Here is a 22,786-nt window from a genome sequence, read left to right on the forward strand (position 1 = left end):
AGGAACATCTTGAAAGAGTAAGAATTCTAGTAAATGTTGTGTTTAGAGTTCTGGGATCTAGTGTTTTTCTGGGAAGAATTAATGCTCCCTGATTGAGTCCCCAGAATAAATCTCCATGTCCCCTGTTTTACAAGCCCTTCAATTACTGTATTACTGTTCAGCCGCTCAGTCATATCTGACTCTTTGCGATCCCCATGGACTGCAACACACAGGCGTCTCTGTCCGTCACCATCTCCTGAAGCTTGCTCAAACTCAGGTCCATTTGAGTAGATGACGCCATCTAACCATCTCATCCTCTGTCGTCCCCTTCTCCTCCTGCATTCAATTTTACCCAGCATCAGGGTCTTTTCTAATGAGTCAGCTCTTCACATCAGGTGACCAAAGTATTGGAGTTTCAGCTTCAGCATCAGTCCTTCCAGTGAATATTTAGGATTGATTTTTAGGATTGACTGGTTTGATCTCCTTGCAGTCCAAGGGACTCTCAAGAGTCTTCTCCAATTCAAAAGCATCAGTTCTTTGATGCTCAGCCTTCTTTATGGTCCAACTCTCACATTCATACACGACTACTGGAAACATCATAGCTTTGACTATACAGACCTTTCTTGGCAATGTCTCTGCTTTTTAATACACTGTCTAGGTTTGTCATAGCTTTTCTGAATTACTATACCCCAATCTTTATAATTGGTGTGGCTCTTCCATGAAGACACACAGACATTATTGACTCAATTCTTTATTTCCCAGCTTTTAGCCACATAATTGGAGAAGGCAATGGCACCCCACTCCAGTACTCTTGCCTGGAAAATCCCATGGATGGAGGAGCCTGGTAGGCTGCAGTCCATGGGGTCGGTGAGAGTCGGACACGACTGAGCGACTTCACTTTCACTTTCATGCATTGGAGAAGGAAATGGCAACCCACTCCAGTGTTCTTGCCTGGAGAATCCCAGGGATGGGGGAGCCTGATGGGAGGCCGTCTATGGGGTCGCACAGAGTTGGACACGACTGAAACGACTTAGCAGCAGCAGCAGCCACATAATAGTTGATCCTGAGCAAATTACTTAACCTTTCTAAGGCCCCAATTTTTCATTTGAAAAATGAGAATCATTGTGTCTTTGAAAAGTTGTTAGAAAAGTTACAGTAAAATGAAAAAAAAAAAAAAAAAGTCTTAGAACAGTGCCAGGAATACTGTCAACAGTGAAAACCTGGTTTTTAACAGCTACCCTGAGGCCAGTGCTTTTTGATGAGTGCACGTAAGGATCGCTCTGTCCATCTCCAGAAACGAAGAAGTCAAGTTCTGTCCTCGCCTTGTGAATTAAATAAAATCTCAGCTCAACAACTTGAAACTTACCATGGGGCAAGTCCCGGTCTGGCCTCTGCCCTAAGACTACAAGTCCCAGCATGCCGCGCGCCGGATCTTGCCGGCCCCTTCCGCTCCAGGTACCGCCTCCTCGATGCGCCGGTGTGGGGCGCGCAATGGAAACGGGATGCTGGCTGCTCGGCGGCGAGTTTGAGGACTCGGTGTTCGAGGAGAGGCGGGAGCGGCGGCCTGGACCACCCGAGTCGTACCGCGCCAAACGCTGCGAGCCTCAGGTGAGAGAGCGGGGCCTGTCGGCCTCACCGCAGCTTCCGGGCCTGGTGGTCCCGGCCCGACAGCGCTTCAGACGTCCTACGCCCGCGTAGCCTGTCCCCCGAACCCAGACCCTCTGGCCGCCCTAAGCTCACTTGGGCCTCCCTGCCATCCCTCCACCTACGAGCCGCACCTGCTGAGTCCGACATCCTCTGCCCCGGAGGGAATCCCCGCGCAGTCGGCCATCACGTCACACCTGGCGTTCGGCCGGTCTCACCGCGCCTCGCTGGCCTCACGCCCCTACTCAGTAATCTGTATTAGCTACCATGGACCTTCGCTGCTTCTGCAGCCGTATAGTCAGGGCCCCTAGAAATTCAGCCACCGCCCACTTTTCAGACCTCAGTGTTGTCTGCTCTCCGAACCGGGCCTGTTCTTGTTCACTGAGTTCCCCTTGCCCACGTTAACCCCGCTCAGGTGGTCAAAATCGTTCAATTATCTCCATTTCTCAAGGTCCACCTTAAATGCCGCCTCCTCCATAAAGTCTTTTCTAACTCCCGCTTCGAACCACATTATTTTTGTCTGTTAACGAAGTTGTCAGTATCTCGTAAAGCTCTTAGACCCGGAATGCTGAATGATCACAGGATGGTGCGTGCCTCACCTTATGTCCTCCACACTGCCTACCAGTTTTTGTTCATAGTAGGAACTCTGAATACTTTGCGTAAGTAGAGTATTACCTTGGATTTTTTCTAGTCTGTAAATCTCATCTCACCAATAATAGTTCCTTTTTATCAAATAGTATTCCAGGCACTGGGCATATATTGTCTCATTTTTCCTTAAAACCCCTGTACGTACAGATGTCAGGCACTCTGAAATACCTGGATTGGATTGTATTTTTGTTTTATTTCATTTACATTTTCTCCTTGCCACGTGCAGTCTTTCAGAGTGACCTACTTGATCTGTAGACTAAAACTGGGAAATGGACTTTTGAAGTCCTGTGGTACCACATTAAAAAGCCACAGTTGTGAGATAGGACACTTGGATTCCAGCATTGACTTTACGAGTCAGTAAATTAACTTTCAGAGTGTCAGTTCCTTACTCATCATTTGAGAAAAAAATAAAATAATGTTTGTTGGCTCACAGGGTTATTGTGAGAGTGGAATGAGATAATACTTTGCCAGGTGTGATGTGCTTTTACTTATAAAGTAAAACCCCCAAATCACTTGTCTTTAGAATTTATTTGGCAAATGGTAACTCTCATAAATTCAGAGAGTTACCATTCAGGCCTCATTCAAGAAATGAATTCAGGCTTCATTCAAGTCCTGTTGGTTTTCCCAAGTGTAAAACTAGGAGTGTGAGATAGATTTGTTTTCCCTTACTGCTTGGTGTGGAACCACGTATTTGTCTTATCTGCACTTCACGTCTTAGTTTTCACCCTTGTTCACAGCTTTTCCCTCCTTTTCTTATCAGAATGGAGTATTTGAAGCCTTTCTCTTCTGAGTTCTTGCATTTGAAAGCCAATTTTGCCTGATCATTTCCCGGTAGAATTTCGACTATTGGATGGAGGTGTGCAGTAATGCAGCTGTTGTTCAAGAAGTTGGGAACTGGGGAGTAGTAAAGTGCAAAGCAAAATTATGAGTTCAGTATATAGACTGTTATTAGGTTACACACTGCTTCAGGGAGGACAGAAAAGCAGTGGTTGCTAGCTTTCTCCACTGTGGGGGATCAGGCTAAGGAGGGAACTATATTACTAAGATAACAGGGTGGCTGTGATACCCAGGCATCTCTCTTAGAAATAGAACTGAGAAAGTTTGACACCATGGTGGAACTATCACAAATGCAGTTACTTTTGAATTAATAACAACATTTAACTGGGGACAGACTTCATTTGACTACATTGTGTTTTACTGTGAGTAAAAGAGAGGATGAGATACTTCTTTGGAGCTGGAAAACTGGCACACGGTATGCTTTTCATCATCCCTGTTTTCTCATCTTAACATTCTTAATGCAATAATAAAAAAAAAAATCTGTTTCACTTTTCTTTTTATCCGTAGGGTTTAAAGCAGTAGAAAAGTGAATAAAATATTCCAGATGGACTTTTCCTGAAACTTTTCTCCTACAATACGTTGGCATTTGATTGCATGGAAGCCTCCTTTCAGCCTTAATTTCTTTTCTTGTCTTTGCTTAGATTCTACTTTTTGCTTTTACACTTTCCTAATAGCACTGTAATAGCAGTTCTTTCCTATGTTATCTCTGTAAAGAGTTGTTCCATCCACCCTAAGAAATTCTCTGCGGGAAAACATATCTCAGTCTAAAGAACCACTGTAAACTGTGCTAGTTAAATGTAGGTTCCCAGGCCCTAAACCCCAAATTGGAAGTGCTATGGAAACTAAATACTTTAACACTTGTTTAGTTGAGGTATCATATTATTGGTATATTTATTACTGGTGATAATTTTCATAAAAACTGAGTCACCATTAAAATTGTCATTCTTGGGACTTCTCTGGTGATCCAGTGGTTAAGAATCTGCCTTGCAATGCAAAGGACGCGAGTTCGAGCCCTGGTCTGGAAACTAAGATCCCACATGCTGCAGGGCAACCAAGCCTGCCGGCTGCAACTGCTGAGCCTGCCTGCTGCGATGAAGACCCAGCACAGCAAAAACAAAACAAAACACTTGTCATTCTTCTTTATCAGATGTTTTCCTGAGTCTTATCCTGGAGAAGTATGTCTTTTCTGAGGTTTAATCAGTTGTATGTGGGAAATTGCTCTTGAGTCTGGGATGGAAAGGACTTCCCAGGTGGTGTTAATGGTAAAGAACCCAACTCCCAATACAGGAGACACGAGATGTGGGTTCAATCCTTAGGTTGGGACGATCCCCTGGAGGAGGGCATGGCAACCCACTCCCATATTCTTGCCTGGAGAATCCCATGGACAGAGGAGCCTGGAGGACTGTAGTCCATGGGGTTGCACAAAGTTGGACACGACTGAAGTGACTTAGCACTCCTGCACATGGGGTGGAAAAGCATAACCTCCTTCTCTATAATATGCTGTTTTCACAATTTCTAGTGGTTTTATGAAGAAACAGGGAGCAGCGATGATGTTGAAGCTCTGACTGTCCAGAAATTCAAAGGGGACCTGGCCTACAGACGGCAAGAGTATCAGGTAGAATTTAACATATAGAAGATTGTGCTGCTTGAAATGTTCTCTTGTTCTGTCCACTGCAGCATATTTAAATAACAGTGTACTATAATAAGTGTTGCTCTTGAAGATGAATTTGATCCTTTGTGAGATGTGTTTGTACTCTTAGAATCCTAAGCTTCTGGCCTTCTCCACACGGCTCTGTATGCTTTGTTTCCTGTCACTCCGGTATAGCGAGCTTGTTTGGATCCTTGTAGATTACTTATCTCCTCAGTATGCAGAAGCCTCTAGCTTGGATACCTCATGGGGCCACAGGAGTAAGGCACCCCAAAATGTGTTTTAAAAAAGAAGTGGGGGAAAGAACTAACAACTAGCTATCAGCTTGCTTTTTATATTGACTTCATGTCATCTTCACAAGGATCCTGTTGTTGTTTTGCTCATGTGAAAAGATTCTACAGCAAGTTAGTGGCAGAACCGGGAGTCACATCCTGGTCTTTTGGGCTCCAGAATGTTTTAATTATATTCTCCAGACATTTCTTCTCTACCTCTTAGAAAACTAGTACCGACTGAAATGCTCAAGTCTTCCTTTAGTTCATTGCAGGGTCAGTTATAACATTATCTACTGCCTAGGAAACATATCACCCCCATGACTGAATTCTTTTTTCATATTGTGTTTTCTGCCTTTCTCTTCATCCCCTCCCTTCATTTGCCTTTATTTAACAATTATTTGCCAGAAAGCACTGCAGGAGTATTCCAGTATCTCAGAAAAACTGCCATCTACAAATTTTGCCATGAAAAGGGATGTCCAGGAAGGCCAGGCTCGATGCCTTGTTCACCTGGGAAGGCACAAGGAAGCCCTGGAGATTGCCACAAACTTGGTGAGTGGTTTCTGTGCCCGTTTCCATTTGCTTTCCTAGGATGACTGAATAGTTTATTTAAAAAAAAAAAAAAGACAAAACAAAAAACAACTTCTTGCTGGCAGCAAAATCTGTGGGTTTGGATAAGCAGAAGGAAATTGTCAGTGGTAGAAGAACTTTATTATGATGAATAGTTTTGAGCTCCAGACATAATCATTTCCTTGTAATATTTTTTCCTATGTTATGCTCAAAATTTTTCATTGCCTGAAAACCTCACTTGCAAAGGTTTTACTCTTATTAGGAGTAAATAAATACTCAGTAAATTACCAGTGATCTTTTTTCTTCTTTAGGTGTTTCGTTGTTGTTTAGATTTTTATCTTTCGAAGTTTCTACAATGAATATGTATTACTTTTATAAACAGGAAAAAAGACTGCCAGAAATTGAATAAATATCATACTAAGCCAGGCTTAATCCTTTTTATTCTTGATGGAGTCTGCAGAATTTTTTTAAGCAATAAAAAAGAGCACTGCTAGATTCTGCTTGTTTTTGTTTTCAGATTAAAGCACCTGTAGGTTTTTTGTGTGGAGAAGGCAATGGCACCCCACTCCAGTACTCTTGCCTGGAAAATCCCAGGGTTTTTTGTGTAAATTTTATATGGGAGTGAGTTTGAGTCCACCAATCCTAGTTTATAGATGACCAGTTTTCTTCCTTAGAGGGATGTAATGAAGCACCAAGGCACTGATCTTGAATCCTTCAAATCTTGGCCAGAGGTCAGCCTAAAGTATGCATGCAATTGAATTGTCCTCCTCTATCTCATTAACTAAGAGAAATCCTTAAATTTACTTGCCTGGGCTTCATTGCATAGGACCTCAGCCTCTTGCCATGAGAGGAAACCTTGGCGGTAATGTTCTTCAGAACATGGAAAACAGCTGTGTTTTGTTCTTTCCTTTTCTCCCCTCTACTAATTATGGGTTAATTCTTAAAACCAGAAGATAAGATTACCCTGTTAAGGAAGCACATGGCATGAACACAGTGAACTTGGTGGGTTTTAATAGTGTTCAGCCTCCCTGGTATGCAAATTAGCAGCAACTTGGGTTCTTTTGGTTGATTTTTCTAGATATCCGTCACCTGTCCTTCATTACGGCTCGGCTCTACCATTACCTATCTCTCCCTCGCATCTCCTGATGTCACTGTTGTGCTTTGTCTTCCCCTGAGTACCCCTGAAGGCAGCTAGAGTAATGTCAAGGCTGGACTGTCTCTGGTTCCTTCTAGCTTAGTGACTGTTTCTGTGGCTCAGAAAAATGTGTTGCCAATCAGCAGATGCCATCCGGAGTGTGAGATCCAGGCAGAAGGAGGGACCAGTCAGAAGCCCTTCAGCTCCTCTGTCAGGCCTTGGAGGACTGCTCCTTGGGCTCCTGGGCACCCTGACAGGCAGGAGGATTAGGGAGGAAATGGCACCAGAGGGTCGTGGGTCTCACCCCTTGCTTTGGGGTGAGATCTCTTCACATGATCTCAGTGAACCCTGCCTATTTGCCTGGTTTTCTCATTTCCTGATACCCTGTGTTTTGTTTTCATTTTAAAAGTTTCTCCCTTCTTATAGACCTTCTTTTTTTTATTTGCTCTGTCTTGTTTCTGGGGTTTGTTCCAGTGGTTACTGTCCCCTCATACTCTGTAGGGAATAGGTCAGCATTGAACAAAACAGACAGCAAGTCCTAGAGCTCCCAGCATGACATGAACATTTTATGCTCACAACTTCTGAAGTTTATTCATCTCTCTTCTTAATGATTTTTGAATAAAATTTGTAACAGAACTTATTTCTTAATTTAAATATCTTATAGTCGCTGGTAGGCTCATGTGATAAACTGTGGTAAGGAAACTGCTTTTTGACAGTTAATGACTTTTTTCCCCCCATTTGTCACTTCACAAACATTTCAGTCCTACCATGTGCCCGGTTCTGGGTTCGATGCCAAGGAGAGAGAACCCTGTCCATACCCTGTGTTTACATCACTCACCTAGTAAACTAATGGGAGACTCCTAAGCCCACTAACACACATCAACTCTTCTGAAGTTCCTTTATTCTGTGACTTCTAGCAGGATCTGCTGTAGCTCTGCTGCTTACTAGCTGTGTGACGGCAGGTAGCTTACCTAACTTCTCTGTTGTGACTTGGTTGCCTCGTCTCTAAAATGGGAATAGCGATAGTCTATTTTAAAGGATTGTCATGGGGATTACATGAGTAAAGCAGGTGGAGTAGTGTCTGGCATACGGTTAGCATTCTGTAAATGTTAGCAATCATCACTGTCATTGCATTACAGGACTTGGAATATTCTGGGAAAAAGCACACAACTCATTTAAATGGAATTTAATTTCCAAAGACTTCTTTATTAGTTGTGCTCAGTCATGCCTACTCTTTGTGACCCTGTGGATTGTAGCCCACCAGGCTCCTCTGTTCATGGGATTTTCCAGGCAAAAAGACTGGAGTGGGTTGCCATTTCCTTCTCTTCACTAGTTAGGCCACCCAGAATCGGTGCATCAGAATCATGGTTTGTATGCTACAGACCCCAACACACACTTGCTTTCTCAATGTGAACATGTTTTTATTTGTATTTATTTATTTAAAAGTCTTTATTGAATTTGTTACAGTATTACTTCTGTTTTCTGTTTTGGTTTTTTTCGCCACAAGGGATGTATGATCTTAGCTCCCTGACCAGGGATTGAACCTCTACCTCCTGCATTGGAAGGTGAAGTCTTATCCACTAGAGCACCAGAGAAGTCCCTGGAAATGTTTTTAAACAGTATAGAGCAGTATGGACTGATTGTAGAGGAAAGATTGCATTTCCTGTAGACAGTCTATACATGTTGCTTTTCTTACTATAAGAAACATGAAGATGTATTTCTCAACAGTTATTAGACATCTGCTATATCTGAGGTGCTGTGCTCTGTACTGGGAATTCAGCATTGAACAAAAACTCTTTTGGAACTTAATAGTCTGTGGGGAAAGAAAGAATACTGAGATAGTAATAGGAAGATACAGTATGACCTAATAGGTTACATGGGGCTTGATTTCCTTTCTTTTCAATCAACATATGGATATTTAGAGTCCTCCCCAAGGTTTCACTCACTGACGTGCCAGTATCTTCCGGCTGCATGCTGGGTAGTTTTATTCTTATTTCTCACTCAGTTCTGTGCAGGAGCTTGATCCAGATACTAGTAGGCCAGATTTTCCTTAGACTTAAAATCAACTGAATCTCTGCAGACTTTGACGTAGAAAAAGAAGCCCTCACCCACAGGGCTTTTGCCATATGGCAAGTTAGGCAAGAGGCGGTGCCTCTGGTTAAGTAGACTTGAAAAGGATTTTCTGATCAGAAGGAAACCAAGCAACCCCCTCTGGCCAAGAATAACTGGTCTTGGTAATGGTTACCAGAGAAGGCATTTGGATTCAATTACGATGCATCAAGAAACACTGAGAGCTTCAGGGCCATCCTGTTTAAGATGTCTAAGCCAAGTAGAATTTGGAAATAGAGTCCATTTGAATCCTCAAGGAAATTGCCATTTGGATTTTTAGAAAGCCTGGAATATTAAAATGGAACCATTAGCCCAGAGTATAAAAAAGTTGGCTTGGTTCTTTCAGATGTCTGGCTGAAGACAGTTAAGATTTTTTTTTTTGACAGTTAAGATTATAATGCACAATTGAAAAAAAACTGACACAGAGGTTTTTGGTACTGAGCTTTGCCAAGCCACTATCATCTGGATTATGTTACTGCTGTGACATTAGGGTGTTTGGGAATGATTGGTAAATTTTGTTGGGTAGTGTATATTGAGGAGCCTGACGGGATCGGGGGTCACAGAGGGTCGGAGGCGACTGAACACACACACATATTTCTCTAGGTTTATGGTTTCAAAATGAGATCTATTGAGAAACATTTAGTTTGCTCTACTTGTGTGGCTAATGAAAGATACTTGTGATTTAGGACATGCACAACTTAGATTTTTAGGCACCTTCATTTTTATATGGGAAACATCCTGTAGTTTAAACATTTTAACCTTTGTTTTTTCTCTTTAGGAAAAGAAAGCAACTAACACAGACCATTTAACCACTGTACTCTACCTCCAGTTTACTATTTGTTCCAGTTTGCAGAACTTGGAGAAAACCATTTTCTGCCTACAGAAACTGATTTCTTTGCATCCCTTTAATCCTTGGAACTGGGGCAGATTGGGAGAGGCTTACCTGAACCTGGGGCCGGTGCTGTCAGCATCGCTTGCGTCATCTCAGAAAGAGAACAGTTTCACCTCAAGTGACACGGCTATCAAATCCTCCTTTCCCCACTCAGGAAAAGACTGTCTTTTGTGTTTCCCTGAAACTTTGCCTGAGGGCTCTGTGGAAGTAAGCAGTGGTAACAAGCAAAGGAATGAGAAAGCTCTTAAAAATATTCAAAACCGTATGACAGAAGAGAGAGCAGCAGTGTTGCTAGAAACTCAGATGAAAGCCTGTGCCTCTTTTATACGAACCAGGTAAGCTCAGAGTGGATGGAACACACATGGTGCTAAGGTCGAAATAAAGGTTTTATTTTTTCTGATTTTAAGCTTGTGAAAATTCTAGGCTAGACACCTGATATATGTTTTTGAGATTCTTCCCATGGTCTTGACGGGATCCTTTGAATGTGCCCTTTTAGTATGTAAAATTTAAAAACAACTGTGCTTGCTCAGGAATACAGCTCATATCATCAGTCAAGATATTACGGTTGGCAGATGTTAAAATTGAGGGGGGCGGAATTAAATATATAAAACATTGACGAAGGAGGAAACGATATTTTAAACAAGAGATTTTTCACTCAGGTTCCACAGAAAGCTACCAAAGAAGAAAATCAGACAACCCTGAAGAATCTGCCTTGTGGGTGAGGGTGGATGGTGGTGCCTCCCCTGAGACAGGACAGCAGCGGGAGAGCAGAACCAATCGAGTCCAGCTGGAGCCTTCCGTGAGGAAGTGGGAGGTAGAGCTAGAGGAGCTCCAGGAAGGATCAGCGATTATATGGAGTGAGAAATGGCTTTGAAGGCAAGAGCTCATGTGTGGCCTCTTGAGAAAGCAGTTTCAGTCACGGTGGTGACAGGCAGATGGCAGAGGATGGAGGGGTAAATGGACATGAAATGGAGGGAGCCAAGGGTAAGCAGTATTGTCCAGTAATTTCAAGAGCACGAGAAAGAAAGCAAGGACCCAAAGGGGTCATGTGTGTGAATGTCTCCGAGGCCAGTAGATGCTGTGAACAGTCAGAGTGAAGGCCAGTCAGGTCGTGTGTTCTTCTCTAAAACTCCAGCAGCTTCCCGTTGGACTGACATAAATTCCATGCTTCCTTCCATGCTCCGCGAGGACTTAACATGAGTTGGCCCTGCCCTTCTCTTTCACTCTAGTTTGTTTTCTTCCTGGCTGTGTTTCGGTCACAGAGATCCTCCTGATTTTCAAACACTTGAAGCTAGTTCTTGTAGCCGGGCCCCCTTCCCTTGGCTAAGCCCCTTCTCCCAAATGTTCCTGTGGCTGCTTCCTCACCATCTGAACCTTAGCGTGAATGGTGGCTCAGAAAATTCTTCCGTCACAGCCCTGTCTGAGGTAGACGCTTCCTCCATCCTGTGTCAAGTGTTTGTTTCATGGCCTTCATCACTGCCTGAGACTAGCTTATTACCTGTGATCATCCTCCTTCTGCTCCTTGAGGCAGAAACCTGTCTGTTTTGCTCACCAGTATCCCTCAGTACCTGGAGTAGTATGTGCATTTCTGAAGGCAGGAAATGAGTGAACAGGAGAGCGCTGCTTCTGGGTATAGCAGTGAGGCCAGAGGGAAATTGGAACAATCTGCACACTCAGTGTTTTAGAAAACAGTGAAGAGAAAGAGCTGTGAGAGGAGAGCAGGAAGAAGAAGAGAGGGGACCAGGGCACGGCCATGATGGGGAGGTCAGGGGTGAGCTGATTGTAAAGTGGTTATCAGAGGGTCACTGAAGGTTTGGTCCTGCTTCAAGTAATTGAAGCATGCTGGAGAACCTCCTTAGTCCTTGAGATCGGGTTGCTGTGGCTTCAGGAAGACCGAAGGGTCACAGAGCACCGACTTCAAAGGAACTCCTCCTGGCACTTCTGGGGAGGAGCCTCTGATGGGGAGCCTTGTTCTCTTCACTTGAAATCGTTTGTGCTTTCAGTCGCCTGACTTCTACAGGAAGCCCTTTCGAGGTCTTGCTCTCTGAAGGTTCCTTTGGAAGCTTGGTCTATGAATTTTAGAAAAGATGGTTCTCCAGTGTAATGATGTGCAATTCGTTGAGAGTAAAGAGCTTTAGGGATTCAGATGAAGGTGAGGACCTTCTCCTTAGCCTAGAGGACTCGCTTCCAGCCCAGTGCCAGTGCTGTGTATGAACGGGTCTTTGTCCTTCTCGGGTGCCTCCAGACTGGGACCTGCTGTTTTTCAGGCTTTTGCTTCAGCTTGCCCAATGTCAGCAAACATCGTTTGCTTTGGAGAGGAACTTAAAGACTCAGCAGGAAATTGAAGATAAAATGAAAAGGTTCAGCTTCAAAGAAGACACTTTGCTGTTGATAGCAGAGGTGAGTGTGTCCCCCAGGGTTTATGTGAAATGAAGCATCACAGATATTTTTCCTGGCTCCGAGACCATTAAGAAAAAACCAAAAAAACACAGGGCTAAATTGCATCTTCTAGAGGACTTCTGTCTCCCTTCTTCCCGTACCTTTTGATCACTTAACTGCTGAAAGTGGCCTCTTCCTCCTCTCTGTCCTGCAGCAAGTTCATTTACTTGTCGGTGCTTGTTAGCACCTGCCTACTTGAACATCAGAAAGGCCCCATAATTGTTTCGTGAGTGCTGAATGAATGAATGTTGACATCTGGGCAGCTCTTTTGTCTGTCTTTCCCCCCATTTGTCCTCATAACAGCCTGTGGGAGGACAGAACTGGGGTGAGGCTCACAAAGGCTGTGACTTGCCTAAGGTCAGATTTTAAGTGGCAGAAGTAAATGGGAACCCCTCCAGCTTCAAGTCCATTTTCTTTCTGCTCCACCCTGTTATTACTTTGACAGTTGCTTAGAAACTCAAATGTCAATTTTGTTTAACTGGTATTAGCTTTTTAAAAAATATGCTAATTGATAAGGCTTTCTGTGATGGTCCAGTGGTTAAGACTCCAGGCTTCCACACTGCAGGGGACCTGGATTTGATCCCTGCTGGGGAAACTTAAGATCCTGTATGTCTTGCTTTGTGGTCAAAAATGTAAAAAAAAAAAAAAAAAAAGGTCTTGAAATTTCTTAACATGGTGTTTGGAGATTATCTATAAGTTTATGTTATTCATGCTAATTCCTTTTAATATGTAATTGAAACTTGACAGCTCAAGCACTTTTCCCAGGAGAATAGCTCTTTATCCATATACCTTCTAACATCATTCTTTCAAGAACTGCTGATGGTCTATCTATCCTGTCTTCTTCCTGCAGGCTAAGCTGTCACCTGGACCCCTTTTCCCTCTTCTGGGGTCATCACTCCCGTCTGTTCTCTTTGAGCCTTTTTTCTGCCTTCCCCTTCCGTGGGCTCATTCCCTTGAACTCTCAGACATACAGATAGACCATCTCTCCCGAGTTCACGGCTGCTTTCCCTTCCTCTCTGCTTCCCATCTTTCATAGCATTCAGCGCCATTGACCACTCACGTTTAGTTCCCTCTTCCTTGCTTCTGAGCAGCTGAACTGCTAAAAATACTCATCTCTTTTCTCCTTTATTTCTTCCTCTGCTGTTTGGGACTCTGCTGGTTTCCCATGTCTTAAGTAGTGACATTCCCTGAGCTTTCACTCGGGCTCTCTGTTCCGTCTCTTTCTCCCACACAAATCATAACCATGCTTGTAGTTCCTGTTGTCACCCCTGGGGTAATGGACCCTCCAGTCTGTGTCTCTGGTCCCATCTTTGGAACACTTGCCTCCCATCTCAGATCAGTAACTTAGGAGTCATTAATCCAAGTTGATTATTGATCTGCTGTGACTTCGAGTACAAATGTAAAATGAGGCTACTTGGCAAAACCACCTTTAGTCAGTCTCTGGTCAGCGCCCAGTGTAGACTTGGCCATCAGTAAGTACCCGCTGAGGGGAAGCAGAGGGGAGCTAGAGAGAGCCGTGTCTTTGTTCTAGACTTAGTTTGTTTCATCGATCCTACCTGTCTTTCTCCTTTCACCCAGACCTGACCGTCCCTCGCCATGGCCTCTCCTCTCCAGTCTCACCTCCTGCAGGGCCCACGGCCAACACCCTAGTTCCGTTGCCTCACATCTGACTCTCATAGTGACCTCCTGCCTTGGCTCCTCTCTCTCTCCCTGCAGATCTGTCTTCACCTGTGCTGCTGGGCTCATCTTAAAACATGGCTTTGACCATGTTACCTGCTTGCTTTAAAAACTAAAATTCAAATTCAATGTGTCACCATTACCTTAGAGGTCGGGTCTAGTTCTGGTACCTTGATATGGTGTCTGAGGCCTTCCTGAGAGTAATCTCAGACGTAGGGCCTGGTCATTCCTTCCACAAACCTTTTGCTTCCACTGGACTAATCTCCCATGTCTAACATACCTGTCATGGGTTTTCCCATCTCCATCTACTTCCTATTCTCACCCTCAGAGACCCAGCCTGGGTCACACATCCTCCAGGAACCTTTTACTGAACGTCCTGGTCTGTGGCATTTTCTCCCTCTGAGCTTAATAGAGTGATTGCTGAATTAGGTAGCTCTTTGGGCCCCTGAAAATATGAGTGTCTTATCTTTTCAGCTAGATTTTAAGTTCCTTGTAAGACAGCCTTTGTGGTTGTTATCCACCTCTTGCGATCCCATGGACTGTAGCCCGCCAGGCTCTTTGGTCTATGGGATTTCCCAGGCAAGAATACTGGAGTGGGTTGCCATTTCCTTCTCCAGGGGATCTTCCCAACCCGGGAATCAAACCCGTGTCTCCTGCTTGGCAGGCAGATTCTTTACCACTGAGCCACCTAGGAAGCCCGGTAAGGCATCCTTAGGAGATGTCTTAAACATCTTCATGTTCTTCACCATGTGTGATGGATAATAGTTCTCTGTCTGTGAAGTATGCACCTGCTGAGCTCTCTTTTTGAAATATTGCATTGTTTGAATATTGTTATCATTAGATTCTATTTTTTTTAATTAAAAAAATACACTTTTGGTGTTATATCTCAGATTTTAAAATTCTACATTTCATTGAGTCCAAGCAGTCGTCAGTTGTTAAGACACATCATTAATTGATGTGCCACTAAAAGAAAAGTAAGATGCTTTTTATACTATGACACAGTAGTGGTTATAAGATACAACTTGGTTTTTAGAAATGTCAGGATAGAAAAACAGAAATTGTCTTCCAGTTGATGAAATTACCATGCTTTAATAAATCCTGACAGTTGCTACTCATGCTGTCAGCCTTTGCCTCAAACAGTAAGTAGTCTTTGAAGATTTAAAGCCAGTGGAACCTGTTCTTTGAGTGGGTTTCTAATCCACTATGATTTGAGTATTCACGAACACAGAGGACCTCAGGGTTTGTAGGAAACCTAGAGATCATCTAGTCCAAATCCAAGTGACCAGTTCCCTCTACCACATCCCTGCCAGCTGGCTCCCTGACTTTTCATGATGATTGGTGGGAAATGTTTGGGGTGGGAATTGTTCACTGTCCTTACCAAAAGTGGTCCCATCACATAGTAGGTTCAGATCCAAGCTTCCTGCAAACGCAGCTTTGTGGGTGTCTTGTCGAAGAGAAGCTCACACAGAATCTGGACCTGGTTCTCACCAGTAGGGGGCAGTGTTGCACCTTCAGAGAGCTGGCCCGCTCACAGGTCTCTGGGGTTGCTGTGGTGACCATCCTGGAGGGTTGGAGTCTCTCTGGGTCAGGAAAGAGCAGACTCACCTGCTCGATGCTCAGCTGTTTGCTGCCTTTGGCGTCTCTGGAGAACTTCATAAGAAGGTCTGTGCTCTCTGCACAGTAGCATTATGTTCCTCCCAAGCCTGCTCTTCTGTCCTTTACAAGGAGGAGAACCCCTCACGGTTGCGTTCTTGCCCTCCAAAGATGCTCTGTGATATACGAAGGTCGACTCGGCACTCCCTGTGACCTGAGTGGTAGTCCTGCCACGTTTGTGCCTCCCTGACATGTTCACTCAGGGAAATAGAGTAGCAGTAGGATATTCACGCAGGTGGTCTTGGATCACTACTTCATAAACATCTTTTCAGTATGTTGAATTGTCAGCGTTGTCCCCTGGCTGCTGAAGAAGTTCTGCTTTTGTGTGAAATCCTTTGCATTTGATGACTAGCACGGTCTTCCATTCCGTGTCTGCTGCACCTGTTATTGGGAAAGAGTTTTATCTTTCTTCCCCCCTCCTATTGCAGGTTATGGGCGAAGATATCGTCCCAGAAAAAATCAGAGATGAGGTTCACACAGAGGTCAAGTGTGTTGGCCCTGCGGCCCTGACTGCCTTGGTGATCGGGTCTTCGAAAGAGTTTGAAGACAAGTGGTTCAGAAAGATCAAAGACCACTTCTGTCCCTTTGAAAATCAGTTCCACACAGAGATACAGATCTTGCCTTAGTGGTCCCTATAAAAACAAAACAAAAAACATCTTGTACTGTATTAAGTGTTCTGGTTTACTTCAGACAGAATCCTCTGCTAATGGAATATACTGAATTAAAAAGTCATCTATGTTTTATAAAAATGGCTTCTCTCCCAGATAATTTCTACTGTATTCAGTTTCTTGATTTTTTGTTTTCTTTTTAGATTTCTGTCATTCACTTGTGTGACACCTACTGCCCCTTTAGAAGATATCTGTTGGGAAAGTGTTTAAAAGGGACTCTTAGGAACTTGCCTGGCAGTCCGGTGTTAAGACTCTGCCTTCCAATGCAGGGGTTCAGGTTCAGTCCCTGATGGGGCACCTAGGGTCCCACATGTCATAGGTGTGGCCAAAATTAAAAATAAATACAACATTATAAATCAGCTATGCTTCAATTTAAATGAATTTTTTTAAATAAAAGATACTTTTAGATTTTATAATCTTTTAAAAACAGTTACTGTATTAGCAGTGTAAGTATCCATGTTGTTTTGGTAAATTCATCGTGAGTGACCAAGAATGCTGAAATGTGGTAGGAAGCCATTTCTAGGAAGGGTGTGTCGAAGGCTGAGATTTACCACAGCTCTGAGCCTGTGCATAAACCTGCCAATGTCATGGAGGCTACAGAAGACTCGATTACTCGTGGCCCAGGGAACAGGATTGATTGCTGTTGTTCGTTGCTCAGTTGTGTCCAACTCTGTGACCCCATGGATTGCAGCACACCATGCTTCCCAGTCCATCACCATCCCCCAGAGTTTGCTCAAACTCATGTCCAATGAGTCGATGATATCATCCAGCCATCTCATCCTCTGTCGTCCCCTTCTCCTCCTGCCTTCATTCTTTCCCAGCATCAGGGTCTTTCCAATGAGTCGGTTCTTCGCATCAGGTGGCCAAAGTATTGGAGCTTCAGCATCAGTCCTTCCAATGAATATTCAGGGTTGATTTCCTCGCAGTCCGAGGGACTCAGGATAAGCTTCAGCCTATTTGTGTCCATTCCTTTGCCTCCAAGTCCCAAGGCAGGTGACAAATATGGGCCCAGACGAATGAGTATATAAGCAGTGAGGTGTATTAGCGGAACCCTGAGCTCAAGAGAATCAGCTCCTTTATAACAAGCAGGAAGCAGGCCTTCCCTGTGCTCCAAGGTAGGACAGGTCTTTTTTAAGGTGGTTTGCTTTTTATGCATCTCTGAGAAGATAGTCTGGAATGAAGTGCCTTGCTCACAGGCTGTATTAAAACATGAGACCCATGTGGCTCTGTTCAGCCACACACATTATACTTGGTCCGTAACATCATCTTCAAATAGAAAAGGCTTGCTTGAATTCTCTGGGATGGAAGAGCTCCCTTATGAGAAATAAATTTTAATAATAGACCAAAACTTCATCAGATATTGCTCCCCACAGCTTTTGATTTTATTTTTCTCAGCAGAAGGAAGAGAATTCCAGCCCTGGGCAAAACGGTAAAGTCATCAGTATCTCCCATCCACTTCACTGTTCATTTCTTTCCCAGGCCCCTTCCCAAAACAGACAAAGGTCTGGTTTTGTGAAACTCTTACTATGAGTGACTGAGAACATGACTAGCAACTGCAGGTTTAGTCATTTAATCTCTAATGTGAAACAAAAGACTTTGTATAATTAACAGACATTTCAATTTTTAGAAACCATTAAAAAGAATGACCCCCCCACCCCCGCCGCCAAAACTCCTCCCCAGTATCCCTCTACCCCTCCCTTGAGTCATCAACAACCACTTACTGAGGTCCTGTATCGCACAGCCACTATGTAGTTGCCATGGAGACACTGGTTACTGTGGAGTTTATGGCCTAGTTGTGGGTGGCCTGCAGGATAGAACCCAAAGGGAAAGTAGTTGCCAAGCCCTTCATGACACAGCTCCCAGGGGCTTCTCATGTGTCCCCACTGTCCAACTTCGAATGTGCCCTGTTTGTCACTGTTGAGTCTTAGAAGCTGGCGACTCAGCCCGGAACCCCCCGCCCCTTCGTGTGGCTAGTTTGTGTTGGGCTCACAGGTCTCCACCTCGTTTCAGCTTCCAGAAGTCTTGATTCCCAGGTGGTCAGTTTCACACTATGCTCCTTCCCTGCTCTTTTGCCCCTGTTTTGGCCCTTATGATGCTATCTTGTCATTGCCTGTTTTCCATGAGACACTTAAGCTTTGTAAAATTGTGGACTCAGACTGTCTTGTTCATATTTGTATCCCCAGGGCAGAACACCTGGCCTCTCGCCAAATGTTTGTGGAAGAGAATCACTGAATTAATTGGCCAGCATCTTGCTTTGTTTGCACAAAAGGTTAATACTCCAAAGTTCTGACAGTGTTGAGGCAATCTGCTTGGAAACGCAGTCCATTTCTGTCTCTGTAGCTAAAACTCCTTCCTCCTGCTCATATGGGGCCTGGAAATGCCCTTTTCTGCCCTCGCTTCTCTGGGCTTCCTGTCTCATCCTGGTCCCCTTCTGACTTTGCCCAGACTGTAGCTTGCAGCCCTCTGGCTGTCCTCCCAGGCCCACTGTTGACACAGTCCCGGACAGCTGAGTGGTCTGCCCACGCCCACACCCTCACTCCCGCCCCACCTCCCTTCCCTGGCAGCGGCGTGTCCATACACGTGAGAATCCAGGCTCCTGTACCCCGATGCTCCAGCTGTAATGCAGGGCAGGAAAGGGCACCCAGGAAGACTGGGTGTCATCACACACAAGTCATCTTGATTATTTCCAGCACAAATGGTGAAGGTAATTAATTGAGCAATGATTATGCTAAAGAGAAATCTCAGGCCTGTGTTCTACCCCCACCCTCTTGTTAGTGAGTGAGTCACTCAGAAGGTGAGCAGACGCGAAGCACTGAGGTGTCTGTGTGCACCCCTGGCTGGGTTGGGGACCCAGGGAAGTTCTTCCTCTCGTGACTCTCAAAAGGCCTGTCTTCAGTGTTTGCTCCCAAGGTGGGCGGGGGGGGGCACATGCCCAAAACTTGAGCTGGTGAGAGTCCTTTGTCTTTTATACTCCAACACCCCTGCAATCTTATACTGTAGCCAAAGGGATCTAGTAAAAATACTGCTCTCAGAATCCTTCAGTCATTTCCCAAATCCAGAGGCCCTATGTGGTCTGGCCCCGGCCCACATCACCCCAGCTCACTCTGATTTTTTCTCGTGTCTATGAAATCCACAAGTGGCCTCCCACCCAAGCCCTAAGCCCATCCAGTTCCCCCTAGTCGGAACACTCCATCTGCAAGCCTCCAACCCTGCCATACACTTGCCTTTCCTACAGATCCCAGCTCAAAGGTCACTCTCAGACAAGATGGTCCTGAGTCCACTTGCTTAGGTTCCCCCTTTAAATGTCAGAGTGACCACTTTTTCTTTATTCCCCAAACGTACTTGTTGTTCAGTCACCGAGTCATGTCCAACTCTTTGTGACCCCATAGACGACAGCATGCCAGGCTTCCCTGTCCTTCACTGTCTCCCAGAGTTTGCTCAAGTTCATGTCCACTGAGTTGGTAATGCTATCTAACCATCTAATGGAATTGACACTGAATAGTCATTGTGTGAATCCTCCTTGCAAAGCATAGGCTCCGGGACTGTCTCTGGTTTGCTGCTTCATGGTGGAGCTCAGCTTCCCGGACACGCCTTGACTTTCTGCCCAGTGCTGCCTTCCTGCGCCCCAGGCCCTGGCAGAGACAGCCTGAAGCCTGGGGAGCCAACAGCCCATTCCCCCAGAGCTCCACTGCCAGCATTGCAGGTGCCCCGCCTACCTGTGGGGTACCACATTCCCACAAAGACGTCTTTCATTTTAGGAAGAGCTGGGGTAGAAATCTATGGAACAAATCCAAGGCCGCTATTTACAAAAGCAATCATTTTAAATAGCAGCTCTTTAGTGCTTTTGAAATTGTCTATAAAAGTAGTTTATACACTACTTTCCAACGTCTTCATATAAAAACAAACAAACAAAAACCAGAGAGGATTATACGAAAGAATCCAAAGCTCCAGAAACAAGGGTTCTGAAAAGGGACAGCCTGGGGCTGCTCCAGACCTGTTGTCCTGATCAAAGTGCGTCTACCAGGCGACTTTGCTAACGAGGTCAGACAAGCAGGACAGGCCCTTGTCTGCTTGGGGCTCACCGTCTTTTGCATCCTTTCTCCTTGGCACAGGGTGACTTGGTCACTGAAAGCTTTGATGAGACATGAGTTCGATCCCTGGGTTGGGGAGATCCCCCGGAGAAGGAAATGGCAACCCGCTCCAGTTTTCTTGCCTGAAGAATCCCGTAGATAGAGGTGCTTGGCGGGCCCAAGTCCATGGGGGTCACTGAGAGTCTGACACAACGGAGCACGCAGGCAACCAACAAATCCTGGTATGGACCACTCGGGTCCTTTCAATCTTGGCTTTAGAATAAGACGTTGTATCTCAGAATGCTATTTCTAAGTGACACTCCTTTATAAAACCTTGATAGAGCATCATTGTTAGAGATATCAAAGATAAGATGCTTCCATCTCTTTCAAAGAGCTTCCATTTCCAGTAGACATAACAGGACATCCATATAAGTTACAAATAAGGGTCTGGAAGGAGCAGTGGACGGTGCAGAGGGCAGGGTATCAAGTTTCATGAAGGAGGTCATATCTGAGTTGGGCCTGGTGAGGGGGTGGTTTGTACCAGGCCTGCATGGTTTCTCAGTAGAGGGATGAGAGAACGTGAAGCCTGGTCGTCCAGGTTAGTGGGTGCGTTGGGATGTGGAAGAGATGAGGCTGGGTGGGTTAATCGGTGTCTGATTATGGATAATCATAAGGTCCTGATAGGGAGCTTGACTTGTTGTGGGGATTACTGAGCTATGGAAGATCTCTGAGCCGGAGAATGGCTGGTTTAGGGTTGTGCTTAAAATGGACAGATCTGGCCTTACTTTCCACATGTTAAACAATCTTTGTGATTCGTACAGTATGTGTTTTCTGGGTCTAGGAGATATGAGCACTGACGTGGAGGGTGGAGGTGCTCAAGACACTGAGATGTCCCAGTGCCCTGTGGAGTCCACACTGTTGCAGAGTTGGTTACCCTGAAAGGCTTCCCATTACATGTAGAAAAAACCAGATGCTCGCACCAGCCCACCAGCCTAGAAAGTGTCTGTGTGAATTTGCCTGGCGCGGGGAGTGGGCCGTGGAAGAAGGCGGGCTTGGCAAACATGCTGAGAGCACTGAATTCCAGGCTGCGCTCACCCCTGGCCTTGTGCATACGCTGAAGCCTCACACTGCAGCCGCCCCCTCTGGGGCTTCTCTGTGCACTCAGCTTGGAGCACTCTTGTGAGGACACCCTAGCTCACCGCACCCTGTAGAGGCGTGAAAGATGGCGCGTCTGGGTGTGATCTGATTGTGCCTGGGGAGGCAGCTTGTGTGTCTCAGTGGGAAGACAGTGAACAACCAGGAAAAGGAGGCCATTTATACCAGTGCACATGCCTGCAATATTTACATTCTCCGATGACAGTTTTTCTGGCACACACACGCTCTTCAGGAGGAAGCTGAGAAAGTGAGTGACAGTCTCTCCATGTCCAACAGCTTCTTGGACTTAGTCCAGAAAATATAGCGCGGGAAGATGTGACTCTGGCATTTCTGGGCCAGGCCAGCAGGGCCAGCAGAGTGGACGCAGGGAGCCGGGGTCAAGGTGAGGGGCAGTGACAGTTGTCCTAGGGTGTCTGAACGTTCAGCCCTCTCAGGATCGCCGAATTTCCTTGACCAGTCAGCATCCGTTGCGTCCGGGACCATCCCAGGGAGGCTTGTAAAGATACCCTGACCTCTAACAGGACAAATAGGGAGGTAAAAGATCAGTATATAGTGAGAACCAAATGAACACCACAGATCATTTCCAGAAGGAGGAGGCCTGAGGGGCAGGGGTGATCATTCCAATCAACACCCCAGTCAGTCCTGGCTAATAACCCTACAGGTGGGTAATATGATCCCTGGTTTGGGGACCGCATTTCCACTCTGTCCCCCAACATGAACATGACCATCATACAGTTTCTTTCATTCCCTAGTGTTCTTCCCTAAATTTATTTTTGGCTGCACTTGGTCTTTGTTGCTGCGCGCAGGTTTCTCACTGCGGTGGTTACTCTTGTTGCGGAGCCCGGCTCCACGGCATACAGGCTCAGTAGTTGTTGCCTTGCGGCATATGGAATCTTCCTAGACCAGGGATCAAACCTGTGTCCCGTGCATTGCATCGGCAGACAGCTTCTTCACCCCTGGAACACCAAGGAAGGCTGCGTGTTCCTTTTTTTTTTTTTTTTTTTATTGGTTTATTTTTCTGGTTGTGTCATACAGCTTGTGGGATTTTAGTTCCTCAACCAGAGATCACCCCTGTGCCCTTGGCAGTGAGAACGCAGAGTCCTAACCCCCAGACCACCAGGGAATTCCCATTCTCTCAGGTTCCTCACCACGGGGGTTCACGCAAGTGCTGCTCTCAGCTGACTCTGGCGCTCTCCAGGACCCATGTGAGTCTGGGACTCTATGCCTGTTGCTGTAAGGTGTCTGACACACGGTGGGTGTGCCACTGCTGTCACTGAATTCCACACGGTAGGAGAGACTCCACACATCTCAGGATGGCCCCCAGCAAGACGGCCTGCCAAGGCAGGTGTAGGTGTGAGTCCTGCCAGGAGCAGAATTAAAGGTGGGGCAAGCC

General features: G+C 45.4%; 1 protein-coding gene across 4 annotated transcripts in view; it reads left to right on the top strand.

Moving 5' to 3' along the window:
• Window positions 1–1,035: 1,035 nt before the first annotated feature.
• Window positions 1,036–22,786, top strand: part of C14H8orf76 (chromosome 14 C8orf76 homolog) — a 31,469-nt gene continuing 9,718 nt past the window's right edge. Inside the window, exons 1-6 of one of the 4 annotated variants that reach the window (XM_027560917.1) lie at window positions 1,041–1,587; window positions 4,628–4,723; window positions 5,434–5,577; window positions 9,618–10,066; window positions 11,999–12,131; window positions 15,929–16,527. In XM_027560917.1, coding sequence (XP_027416718.1) covers window positions 1,396–1,587; window positions 4,628–4,723; window positions 5,434–5,577; window positions 9,618–10,066; window positions 11,999–12,131; window positions 15,929–16,126 — 1,212 coding nt within the window. In that variant the 5' untranslated portion in view covers window positions 1,041–1,395 and the 3' untranslated portion in view covers window positions 16,127–16,527. Of the gene's footprint in view, window positions 1,588–4,161; window positions 4,284–4,627; window positions 4,724–5,433; window positions 5,578–9,617; window positions 10,067–11,998; window positions 12,132–15,928; window positions 16,528–22,786 lie in introns of those variants that run through there. The other 3 variants (XM_027560919.1, XM_027560918.1, XM_027560921.1) reach the window with 3 other exon arrangements.

Source organism: Bos indicus x Bos taurus, chromosome 14, assembly GCF_003369695.1.
Source record: "Bos indicus x Bos taurus breed Angus x Brahman F1 hybrid chromosome 14, Bos_hybrid_MaternalHap_v2.0, whole genome shotgun sequence".
Classification (NCBI taxonomy): domain Eukaryota; kingdom Metazoa; phylum Chordata; class Mammalia; order Artiodactyla; family Bovidae; genus Bos; species Bos indicus x Bos taurus.